The following is a 13,878-nucleotide window of genomic DNA, read 5'->3' on the forward strand; positions in this document are numbered from 1 at the left end:
CAAAACATGGGACATCAATTTCCAATCACTTCTGTGAGACAAGGTTTGTGATGCTTTGTGAGGACCATTTCTTCGTATACCATTAAATCTTCTCTCGGGGGGTGCACGATTATGAATGATCTCACCATACAGCCTACGATATCTGCGCCACCTTTCGCAGGCTTTGTGTTTAACTTTCACATACAGATCTAAATTTGGGTGATGTCAACATTCAAAGCTACAATGATGTAAATGACCAGTTTGATCAAAACTGCTTCTATGTAACAGATAATCTATCACAAATGACTCTAGAGATATTTTCTATTGTAATACACTGAGTATACATTATAATTACATCTTTTCATTGATATCAGTATACAAGTACACATCATTATGTGTATATACTACAGTACTGGAAAAAAATCCAAGAATAAAAATAAATAGGGATAAACAATGGCCCTAACAATAAAGCAACAGCCATAACAAGTAACAAAATGGTTCTCACAAGACATCATGACACCTGCACCTCACCTAAAAGTTATATCACCCAGCTAGCATTATGTACATTCAAGATAATATATATGAATCAAGTTAATGCTTTGCAATTTTTGATAATGCAATCTAGGGTGATGATGAGAGATTGAGAAGTACAATAACAGAAAAATATATATAACGACAGACACCGTACAGCTGTGGGCATCTAGATGACTGAGGGCAATGTCCTTCCTTCAGCTATCCAATTTTATACCTGATAATTTGTGGATGAACTGACCCACAATACAAAGAACAGATAATTTATATATAAATGAATAAACTAAGTTATATCACGGCCACTACATGTACATCATGGAACTTTTTTCCTACTGAAATGGACATGGAACTTACTAGTAATAAAAACGCATGTAAATGTAAAAATATTCCCTGTGTATCTGATAAAACTGTCTCACAACGGCACATGATAAAATACATTTGCCAAAATCTTCGTTCAATTGCACTCAAACAATTAGTGCAGTATCTAACGAAACATTTTGGTTTTCCAGTTGTTACAGCATAGCGAGTAAACATCTGAATCACAAGAGAGCTCATTTTAACCAGCATTACATGTAACACATGACAAACAAAAAATCAAAGCTTATTATTTACAATCAACTTGCAGATACTTTTCTCTCTTCAATACATGCTATACTATTGTAAAAAAAACAAAAAATGTAAAAGTTTGTTATCACTTTCATCACTCAGCTACAGCAGTGAGTTGACATACATGTGCACTACAAAGTCAAATCATTTCCACATGTATCACAATTCTCATCAAGAAAAGAAGCTGCAAGAGTTATTGAATAAACCATTGTATGGTATGATGTCTGAGTCTACAGCTACAGTTACTTGAAACATTTATTCAGAGATGACACACTTTGATCCTGGATTGAACTCATGTATGTATCTATATATTATATATATATATATATATATATACTATATATATATTATATATATCTATATATATATATATAATATCTACTTAGATAGATATAGATCGATATAGATAGGATATGGAATAGATATAGGTATAGATATTATTATATATATATACTATATCTATATATTATTATATATATAATATATTATCTATATAATATATAGGTTATATATATAATATATACTATATATATATTATATAAGTATATAAGATATATAATTTATATATAATTTATATATATATATATATATATATATATATATATATATATAATATAATATATATATATCATATAATTATAATATTATATAATTATATTTTTAATATATATATTTATATTATAATATATATAGTATATATATTATATATAATATATTATATAATTATATATATATATGATATATATATATATATATTATATATAATATAATATATATATATATATATAATATATATATAATATATATATATATATATATATATCTATATTATATATATAATATATATATAGATATATATAACTGATGAGGCTTTATTTGGAGATGCAGAATAAAATGAGCCAATTATAATTCTTACATTTACCTTAATTATAACGTCTGATTCCTGAGGTAGAGAAGATACCGGTATGTGTGAAGGCGGAAGCCATGGAAGCGTCTGGAATATTATAATTAAATGAAAAAAACTTTGTAAACCATTTAAAGTTTTTGCTTCTAATTTTATAAAATGAACCATTCTGAAATGATATTAATCATCCTTACACTATCTTGTTTTGGAAGATGCTCCTGAGGTTTACAAATTTCAGAATGCTGACAATAACAAAAATGGAGAAAATAGTCAAGTAAAAGTCTCTTCACAATCTATCTTGTTTGAAAGAAATAAAAGCCCGAAACTTGCAATTTAACTCTCCGAACTCTGGGACACGAGTGTGTTCATACGCTTACATTCACATGAAGGCTATGCTCCATATGAATTCACCATCCACTACATGCATACATCCATAGTTGGTCTATAAATATACAATATAGTATATTGTGAATATAAATAGTGCTAAATATGTACCCCATATACCTTCTAGAGCTATTATATATAAGTAAAATATTTATTAGAGAGTAAACAAATTCTTCAGCATGTATTTCTCAAACTCAAAATTACTGGTTGATTACTATTAACTAAAAGGGTACTTGCTGACGACATCTTCCATGGCCACCGCTTAGTTAACTATGGACTGGAACCTGCATGGCTTTCATAAAATGCAAAAAAAAAAGAAAAAAAAAGAAAAAAGAAAAATCAATAATAATAAAAAGAAATGTCAGTAACATAAGCATCTGTAAAACCTACTTTGCATCAAATAATTATAATGTACTTTTTGGGATACACTGCATAATAATATTCATAAACATAGTCTCTACATTGAAACAGCAATTACACTGACGTACTGTACAGCATTGACGGAGGCCGATACTTTGCTTCGCAACGGAAGCGATGCACAGAAAACTCCTGACTGGATACCTGATTATGACACTGTTTGTACTGAATGCATGACAAATGGAGAGACTTTTCTAAATAAGAAAAAAAAACTTTAATAAAATATCAGGGTACAGGAAATAGCATATGAGGACCTGACTGAGTGATTTCCAAATTCAACCAGGAACTCTACAGCAAATAAAATCTGAAGCATCCTTATCAAACCGTCATAAGAGGAGAGATACGATATCTGTATACGCTATTTCCGTTACTTTTACAGGATTTGGCAAGGCATACGATCCGCTGCCTTAGAAAATTTACTAGCAAAATCTTGGAGCAGTCTCTCCTTGAATGACGAAAGAAATTCAAGCGGGTAGAAGGCGGTCATGGGGGTTCAGCAAGAATGTTTCTTTTTTCCCTATTGGTCACATAAAGGACACAGCAACCCTGTTGGCTAAAGAAATCACGTCAATCGGAAACATTACCGCCGCGTTAAATTAGAAGTTACGGATGCAAAAGGGTTGCTGCTTGTCCCTGCCTTGATTCCTGAGCTTAAATGCGAGCCTGACAAACTTCAAAGAGGTGAGAAACAATGAAAGGAAAACTGTGCTTTAAAGTTACGTAAAAACTAATTAGCTTCGATGTTTGTCAAATATTTTCAATCAAGCAAATACTACTAAAAATGAAAATGCATATGGAACTTTTTACAAACTAATAGACATCAACTTCTCCGTAATTTTGACAACTTTAGGAAATCTTACAACCCACATGACTGAACCATTTACTTTGTGACAAAACAGACACCTGAAACCAAAGTCTTTCACAGCGACGAAAACTGAAACCTCCGAGACAAAAGGCTCAAACATCAAGATATTTCAGCATCGTGTTTTTCGTACCCCTTTACCCAAAGTAGGCTGATGTGGGTTTCAGCATTTATCTCTGCTTAAGAATTTGACTACAGTATGAGGGTTAAAGTACTGATAGAAATTCTGAACAATAACTTTTTCAGTAGCAATCAAAAAATCAAAAAATATATTTGCTTTTCTTATGTGGCTCACCCGCATTGTGGTGCTGAATGGGTGAGCAATGGGAGCGAAGGAGTGATACTTGAGGATTCACACCCAGATCAGATCGTTAGAAGGATATAAACTGAGCAAACAAATCAGACCAAAATCCACCAAAGTCAAGAAGAAAATACTGCTTACTTCTTCAGTGAAATAATCAACAACAGGAATTTTTTATTCATTTACTACTGACATGGTTTTTATATCTTTTACATGACAGTATGGCTATTTAAAAAAGTAACATTGAAAATTAATCTTTTGTGAACAGACATTGTTACATGAAATCTGTGAGTGAATCTTTGTTCATCTATACTTTTCAAGAGAAATTAAATAAATTTATGGTGGATTAAGTTCTCTAGAATTTGGTCAGCTAAAGCCTTTAATTTTAGCAGGCCTTTAGTATGACAGTACTGGTGCATGCTTGGACAAACTTCATATATAAGATTTTAGAACAACTTATATTTAATTCAAAAACAATGCATGACCCATTTGATAAATCAAGGGTAGAAGTATGTGATATGAAAGTACACCAACACACACATACCACAAAAGTACTGTAAGAATTAATGATGGATTTCAAGTTTGACATTGACAATAGAACTAAAGTAGTTTCCCAATCAAATGGAAACTAAGAGTTTATATGGACGTGGTGTTAAAACCCTCAATTCTAAAGGATTCACTTTGCCAGTCAAATATCAAGTTGAACAAAGCAGACTACTAAAAAATGACTTTGTATGCTTGAAAAGCTAGAACCTACTTGCATGAATTGGCCATAAAACACTCATAATTACTGGATGAAAAATACTGGCAATAACTAGTGCCAGCAGTACATGATCATCATCAACCTCCTGCGCTCCCATGCCAAACCCTTTGAGACAGGTACAGTATTCCCTGATCAGGATGATAAAAACCCTTGTGACAAGAGCCCAGAAACATAACACACCTGCCAATGAAGGTACAGACAACGAGCAACATTGTTCCCATTGCATGTTGTTACAAGCACAGTGTATGTATCTGGGCTTTCATACTGCATGAGAGTGCTGAAATAAAAACCCAAACTGTGATGCGGACTACGAAACAGAAAAGGTGATGAGTGGTGATGAGGTAAGAGGTTTGTACAGTAGTTTGAGCATTCTAAGATCCTCCAGGTTATTAGTATTATTATCTGCATTATCATTATTATTATTATCAATAATATACAAACAGTACCTACGTAGTGCTGTCAGTGTACTTGCTTCCTTCCTAACAGTATTGGAGTTAAAAACATTCCTGAAAGCCAGTTTCTGAGGTGGCTGTGGCACCAGACCTCCTCTAAGAGGTGCGGTTTGCTCGAGCATCAAGTTGTTTTTAGGGCGTCTTATCTCACTGCCTAGAAAAGACTTAACACTTGGCACTCCTCAACTCCATAAAGAGCTTCTGGACCACTTGAATCACATTTTTATAGAGAAAAATAAAAAGACGCTCATCAGAACCGCCTAAACACATGTCATTAGCGTGTCTCCCTGCAATATGAGGACAAGAAGAAATATGCATCACAGCACAACCACCAGACAACACTGGTGGGGATTAAGGGGGGGAGGGAGGTGGTGGGTTAGCGCAGGACCAAGGCGCACACCACCTTCTTCTCAAGAGTGGCTAATATGACTGTCTAATGTTGTCCAAAACTTTGCGGAGTTCAGACTTGTAAACATAACCTCTATTTTCTGCAGAGCTGCATTCGATATGGAGGAGAATACATTCATTTAAGAATGTTGCACTGTATACTGTAATACAAATAAAACTTTCCCTATTGAGCCTCCACATTATGGCCTGTAATAAATTTTTGTCAGTGGCTGTGTTTACAAGCTACTACTGATATATAAAACTGAGGTAGAGCGTTGACTGTGAACCTGATGAACATACCTGCATGATCGGCGTAATATTAATAATTTATGATTATGTCCAAGTTGCCTATTTTGCTCAGGGGACTGACAAAGTAAGGAAGGAATCACATTTTTTATAAGGTGCGATGACATAAATGAGCCGTTAGGCCAAATTTCCTTATATATATATTTTTTTTGTCGTTGTTAGTCTCCTGAGCAATGTACGCATCTAAAACACAACCTGTGTAATATGGGCAGGGCACTTAGTCCCCCAGGTGTAGGATGTCAACCTAAGACCCGTACACTACTCTAATTAAGTAGTAGCCCACACCTGTACTTGAACCATGGCACCATTATCCACCTCTAAGTACTCCCTAAAGGACAAATTTTATAATGATACTTGTTGAATACAATGACCTCTAGACATCTCTTATAATGTAGAATATATAAATGAAAACTTATACCATGATTAATGCTGTACCTATATCCTTGCAACTAATAGATAGGAGTTATTTCATTCCATATAGTGAGCATCATTTCATATCCTGATAAGGATTGAGCGATCCCATATATCCACTACTGCTGCCACTGGTGAGGTTCCCAAGGTCGCCACTGTTACTGCCACCACCTGGCACCATTCCACTGGGGCCAGCTTCCGGAGCAGCAGTCACAGGGCCTTGGGGATTGGCAGCCTTCGAGCGCGGATGATACGAGTTTATGTGAGTCCAGAGGGAGTACTTGTTGCGGAAGACCTTGCGGCAATAGAGGCAGAGAGCCTCTTCCTGAGCCGAGTGTCTGATTTTCAGGTGCTTTTTAAGGTTGGCACGGTTGCTGATCAGCTTGTGGCACACCGGGCATGGACGAGCCTCATACGGATTATCCTCTGAAACAAGTACAGAAATCGTGTTATACAACAGATGCCTCTACTATCTCCATTCAGATTTTCTTTTACTTCTAATCAAATAAGTTTTTCTTTCCTTAAACAATTTAATACCTAATACATACTACATCATGGTCATTTAACAAGACATACGTGAACATTCACTGACTGCTACAATTGCCTGAAATTGTTAATTGCAGTACTAGTAGAATTACAATATATGGTAAGCAGCCCCAGGGTTATGGCGGGGGTTCTGTTCCATCAGTGTGCCGTCAGAAAATGCTGTAACTCGGAATATTAGCACCTATGTCACTTTCAGTTACGCCACTGTAACTTTAGGGTTACGGCACCATAACTTCAAAAGATCAGCCAAGCCCTAACCTGGAACTGATCTTTTGATGACTATATTTGAAAAAGTGCTTTAAGTACGGAGCACCGTAAGTGCGGAACGCTGTAAGTTGGAGCCGTGGAACCCAGGGACTACCTGTATTCTTAACTGATATTTCACAAGTGGTGGTATATTGCTATTATCCACTGGATAACTACTGTAGTTTTAACAATAAGAAAGGTTATGTTCTGATAACAACATTAAGAAAGTATTAAAATTCTGCAAATGCAAATCAATATCAACAAGAACGTTGCCAATAGTGTCATTCTACCTCTTAATATTCTCACCTAACTTTCATTTCCATGCAATGCAATGTTAGAAAATCAATTGTTTAAGGAAAGAAAAACAAATGTATTTCATGTTCAAATACACAATTACCCAATGGTTTACATGATTATGGAGCATATTCAGCCTAGCATGTACTATCTTGGAATATATGCAGCAATCACTACAAATGCACAGATCTCTTTTAACTTTTAAGTTATGAGAATGGTCATCACAAAATCTCATATAAACTTTAGGTTGCATAAATAGTCACCTTAAATTCGTCCTTGTATAAGAACCTGGAATTGTGAAAATGGATACTAATAGTAATCATTTTTGCTGTACCGTAAATCGCAATTTCTATCACATGGTGCAACAGCATACGTTGACTAATATGTACTGTCCACTGCTCACCTGATTTTCCCACAGTACCCAAAGGTTATTTGCAACCCAAAAATTATCAATACACAAGTATGAATAAACAGGTGTTTCTAGCAGAATATGACCAAAACTTCACAAGTCTCCTTATGTTCCCCATAGAAATGTTATTTCTTTCCTTTGTTTACACAAGCTTGTCAAATTAAATCAAATTTATAAATGCATCATAAGAAAAAATTGAAAAAAGAACAAGAAAGTAATAACAATTATGTAAAGTTAATATTTTTAACATACCTTTGACAACATGACAGTAGAAATAATGCAGTAATTTAATTAAACTTCAGAGTCCAATAATATCCTCAATGGACTGGCCCAAAGAAGTAAAATATTGAATTGCATACAGTAGTATTTACAAATTCTCACACATGAAAGCAGGTGTAAATACAACAGTCTGTCTTGAATAGCAAACACCCATTCTCATTCAATTAGAATCACAAGAGGCACACACCTCAAGAATTCCTCTGTGCTAACAAACTTTATGTTTAGTCAAATACTGTATGGTATTTACTTTCTTAAATGACAGTAAAGGGAAAATAGAATAAAAAGTTCTCAATGAACAGAATATTCAGATGAGAAGACGGATATACCATATCATATGTATAACTCAATCACGAAAGTTTGGAACGTGATAAATGCATAAATAAAGGTATCAGCCACGAAGGACGTGAAACACTGGAGTAGCTGCAAGATCTTGCGACTCAATGAGTCGTTGAGTCACAAGATCTTGCAGCTACTCCAGTGTTTCACTTTCCTTCTTGGCTACCTTTATTTAACCATGTCATATGTAGAAATAAGGCAAAATGTTTGTACCATTCCTTTCATACTTTTATAAAGTAGAGAAGTTCCCATTAATATTCATTCAAGGCTGTGAATATACCTCATATATCCAATATATCAGAGAGAACCTGATATTTATCACTTGTTTCTTCCCATGCACAGTTCTATATAATCTGCCACTGAATATACCCTAACTTTTATAAAGCATTTCTGTGACCTACCATCCAGACATTTCCATAAAGTGTACCGTGACCATTTTCTAGGTCCTTAACAATAAGGAACGCTGTAAAATCAAGCAAGACAAGGCAGATGGCTATTCTTTACATAAGTGTCCTATGTTAATTCAAGGAAACATTATAGCAAGGTCCTAACTTACTGTAGACAAGGGTCCTAATCACTGCATGGATGAGGATTGAGCCACTTCCCTAATCAATATCTATTGGGCTCAAGGCTAAAGCTACCATTGCCCTACTTGACTGTCTTATCCTGAACGGTCCTAAAGTGTTTAGGATGGTTGCTTCGCTAGGTTTAATGTTATCTCACCTGGCTAGGCCTTGCTAGGAGAGGTAGAGGAGGAGATGGTGGTTATATGGGCTCGTACGTGCTGGCATTGTAGGGTCGCATTTTGCATCGCTTGACGTGATTTCGGAGATTGAAAGCCATCGATATGCGAACTCCGCAATATTGGCAATTTACAGGCTGTCGGGAGGGCCACCTTTTAGTGTCTTTCGGACTGCTGCCTGTCGACAAATTTAGTGCCATATCTGAAACAAGGCAAACAAGAGTAGTCAATGAAGAGGGAATAATAAGGATGGTGGGATCTAATTCTTAATTAACAGGATGCAAATATGGCAGGGATTCTAGAATCCAGTGGAGTTCAGACTATGATGCATAGTTCAACAGGGGAGGGCGGGGGGGCCGGGAGAAAGGCTGAGGGCAGGACAGCTTTGTATAATTAACTGATGACCAATATTGCTTGACTAATTATATGTTGTTCTTCCCGAAATCAAAAGTACTGGAGTAAAGGGAAAGGAATCAGCTGGAAAAAATCTGTCAAGCGACAAGCACCTGATTCCGGAAATGATGTTGGGGGCAAGATACGACATGACATTAGTTTCTGGATGACTAGATTGAAATGACCATGCTTTGGGCTTTGCCACTAAGAAACGACATGACACGTGAACCCATATAATCACATCGGGGAGTAATAGGACACTAAGTGGAATTCTAAAGAACGAAATAAATAAAAAAAATGGTGGCCACTCACTCAAACTGAAACGTCAATAATATGGAATGGAATCTCGTGCAAAACATCATCTACATGTAGTACTTAGGTTAACTAAACCTAAAATCTACGATCTTCCGGGCAACTGGTGGACTGTTCATGAAAAGTACTGATCCAGATTATACAGAAAAACGAAAGAAAAAAGCTAATAATTACCCTAACTACCAACGACTGACGAAAGTGCCGAAAATTTCGATGCCGTCAGTTTTCAGCGACGGAGAAGGTATAGATCCATAACACGCTTAGTATATGGATCAAGTTTCAGTATTCTTTTCCTTGTCCCAAAAATATGTCAAGTACTTACCTGATCTGTCGCACATAATGATGATATCACTCTGCTTTCTCCTATGAAGACTTACGATCTGAAGAATGACTCCCACCTGCCCATCTCATCTCAATCATTTAAATAATAGCTGTGCAGTTTATCCACAAACTCATCACGCTTTCAAACCATTGTCAGACAAACTTTGAAAATGCAGTAGTATTAAATACATGGACAACAGCCATATAAAGAACCTTACCTTTTGTCCTTACTATTGATATAATATAAATTATCCCCTGGGTTACAAGCAAAGGATAAACTTTAATACGATTGTGATCTGTTTATACACCACTAAAGAACCATCAATGTTCTGATTAACACCTTCAACATACATACAGGTGAATGAGTACTTTCTGTTGTGATGTATGTTTTCTATAAACAAATTTCTTCAAGTGAAAGCAAATATCCCTTTTTACCGCATCAAAACAAACCCCTATACCATACATTACGTAACAGTTCTCAAGGCAAATCTTAAAAGCTTACTATCCTCTTCCTTCCATTTCAAGAATTTTTTCATCTGACTCTTCCTCCTCCATAATTTTTTTCCTTTTACATACATAATTATCATGGCAATTTACTGTATTGCCAATTCTATGAATTTGATTAGTTGTAAACGAATACAAACTATGTATGTACTACAAGAACCATGTATTATAACTAACAAACAGCTCTCTCTAAAATAAACAAAAGGGTGTAAGTTACAACTTGGAATGTCATTCAAGTAAATTTACTAACTCAGGTTAGGTTTTACTGTTAACTTTTCAGTACTGCAGTATATTGTGTGTAAATGTGCAGGAATTTTTTCTATCTTTACTGCAGGAATTTCTTTTAATTCCTACTAACATTACTGAATATAAGTGGCAGGTTCGGTGAAATAAACATACAATCTAATTTCCCAAATGATTTTTCACATTACAAAAATACACTACCTATATTTCAAGTACTACTACAATTATCATCATCACAATCTCTATTCCTTAAGGTAAAAATGATATTGTTATGATACAATAAAGTTTGTTCATACTTACCTGGCAGATATATATATAGCTGTATTCTCCGAAGTCCGACAGAATTTCAAAACTCCCGGCACACGCAGTGGTCGGCCAGGTGGTAGTACCCATTCCCGCCGCTGGGAGGCGGGCGTAAGGAACCATTCCCATTTTCTGTCAGATTTTTCTAGTGCCACTGTCTCCTGAGGGGAGGTGGGTGTGGCACTTTGATTATATATATCTGGCCAGGTAAGTATGAACAACTTTATTGTATCATAACAATATCATTTTGTTCATGAACCTTACCTGCCAGATATATATATAGCTGAATCCCACCTTTGGAGGAAGGGGGAGACAGATTCGATTTTGGGAAACAATTGCATATATATGATTGATATTTTGGTTCCTTAACTGTTAGCATAGCTGACTTCGTGAGTACCGTCACCCAAGTCTGCTTCTGCTTTACTAGAGACTCCAGCTAGGTAGTGACCTGTGAAGCTGTTGAGTTCTAGAGGATCTGTCAACGGGGGCGTGACCACAATGCAACTAGATCCTATATTATAGACCTCCAATTTCGGTACTGCATTCCTAGAGGTGCCAGCAAGGACGTGACCTGTGTAGCTGGTGCGCTCTAATGAACTGTCACGGGGAGCGTGACCACAATGTGACAGATCATATAGGTGTTGTTTAGACCCAGAATGCTGTTTAATGCTTCACTGGAGGTGCCAGCAAGGACGTGACCTATGTAAGCTGGTGCGCTCCAGATGATTTGTCAATGGGGGCGTGACCACACTGTGACAAAAACATTTTACCCTACTATGAGGGCGAAGCAAAAACATTACCACCTGACCTAGCCTATCTGGTTAAACTTCGTAAAACCAAGGCTAATGGAGGGAAGTCCGCCTAAGGCGGCCTACCCAAGACCACAAAAAACTAAACACCTACATAAACATAATAAAAATAAAAAATAAAAAGAAATAAAATTAAAAAGTCCAAACTAACATATTATTTTCTAAAAGATAGGAAGAGTGCTACTCTCTGTCCCCAATATATTGTCTGCTGCGACATATGGGCCCAAAGAGTAGCAGTTTTCGTATGTAATCCTCACCTCCCGAAGGTAGTGAGAGGCAAACACTGAATTACTACGCCAAAATGTGGCATTCAAGATGTCATTGAGTGCCATGTTCTTTTGGAAGGCTACCGACGTAGAAATAGCCCTCAGTCCATGCGCATTCACCTTCAACACTTTCATATCACTGTCTTGACAGGATGAATGCACTTCCTTGATGGTGCCCCTCAAGAAAAAAGCCAAAGCATTCTTTGACACTGGTAACCTTGGCTTCCTGACCAAACACCACAAGTTATAAGAAGGACCTCTTATAAACCTTGGTTCCTATCTTTTCAGACAGAGGGTTGACTTCCTAGCTATTGCTTAGGAGTCTGCTTCGTCTCAAGAGCCTCAGCGAGGATGTGACCTATGGGTAAGAGTTCTTGTGGGTTTGCCGATGGGGTCTTATCCACTTACTCGGCAAAGCCTAACTGGCATTTGTCAAGGGTGCTAATCCACTCATATGACCATATACCTATGCCTATTAGCATAATTAAGGAGCACAACACCGATCCCGATCACCTGATCCTAACACGAGGGTTAGCGCTTAATTTTAAAAAGCGTTAAACTAAAAATTAACTCACTAGGTACGGATCAGTGTAGGCTCCCTATCCCAGCAACGTATCCGCAGACACGAACAACCAAGAGAAAAGGATCTCTTGTAGGTTGAATTGACATCCTTCGTGTAACGGGAGGTCAACACAGAATTGCATCTCCCGTAAGTGACAGCTCATATGTCCTTTATGACATTGTTATGGAACCAAGAAGAATTCATAAAAGCTCGCACTTCATGCATAGGTTCGAATGGACTGGACATGAGGAACTTCAGAACTACATCCAAGTTCCAAGACGGCAACTTGGGTTGTTGAACCTTCATCGTTTCGAAAGATCTCAAGAGATCGTGAAGGTCTCTGTTGTCCGCCAAGTTTCCAGGCCTCTGTCCTAAAGACAACTAAAAGCACACTCTTATAACCCTTGATTGTAGAGACTGCAAGTTTTAGATCCCTTTTCAGAAAAGGAAGTCAGCAATCTGGCTCACAGGTCGTGGTGGAGGAAAATGCCGTTCTTCTTGCACCAACTCCTGAAGACTATCCACTTCGATTGTACACTGCGTTGGAAAACGCTCTTCTTGCACTGGCGATAGCTTTCGCCATTGACGTATAAAAGCCTCTCGCTCTGGCCAACTTTTGGATAGTCTGAATGCAGTCAGACTCAGAGCGAAGAGGCTTCTGAGGTACCTCTCGAAGTGGGGCTGTCTGAGTAGATCTGTCCTTACTGGAAGCGTCCTCGGGAAGTCTACTGCAAAGGCCATGACCTCTGTGAACCACTCTCGCAGGCCAGAACGGGGCGAACAAAGTCATTCTCGTCCCTTCCGACACCGCAAACTTTCTCATGACTTCCCCTAAGATCTTGAACGGGGAAAGGCGTACAGGTCCATCCCCGTCCAGTCCCAGAAGAAAGTGTGGGTCTATCGTCACTGCAGCTGGGTCGAGTACTGGGGAGGCAGTACAGTGGAAGCCTCTTCGTTCTGGACGTCGCAAAGATATCCACAACGGGGGACGTCCCCCATAACCCCCCACG

General features: G+C 37.1%; 1 protein-coding gene across 3 annotated transcripts in view; it reads right to left on the reverse strand.

Moving 5' to 3' along the window:
- Positions 1 to 1,985: 1,985 nt before the first annotated feature.
- The window catches only part of LOC135203779 (broad-complex core protein isoforms 1/2/3/4/5-like), a 145,267-nt gene continuing 133,374 nt past the window's right edge, over positions 1,986 to 13,878 (reverse strand). Inside the window, exons 6-7 of one of the 3 annotated variants that reach the window (XM_064233751.1) lie at positions 9,137 to 9,357; positions 6,593 to 6,729 (exon numbers count right to left, since the gene is read on the reverse strand). In XM_064233751.1, coding sequence (XP_064089821.1) covers positions 9,179 to 9,357 — 179 coding nt within the window. In that variant the 3' untranslated portion in view covers positions 6,593 to 6,729; positions 9,137 to 9,178. Of the gene's footprint in view, positions 6,730 to 9,136; positions 9,358 to 13,878 lie in introns of all 3 variants that reach the window. The other 2 variants (XM_064233748.1, XM_064233753.1) reach the window with 2 other exon arrangements.

The sequence above is a fragment of the Macrobrachium nipponense genome, chromosome 36 (genome assembly GCF_015104395.2).
Source record: "Macrobrachium nipponense isolate FS-2020 chromosome 36, ASM1510439v2, whole genome shotgun sequence".
Taxonomy (NCBI): Eukaryota; Metazoa; Arthropoda; class Malacostraca; order Decapoda; family Palaemonidae; genus Macrobrachium; species Macrobrachium nipponense.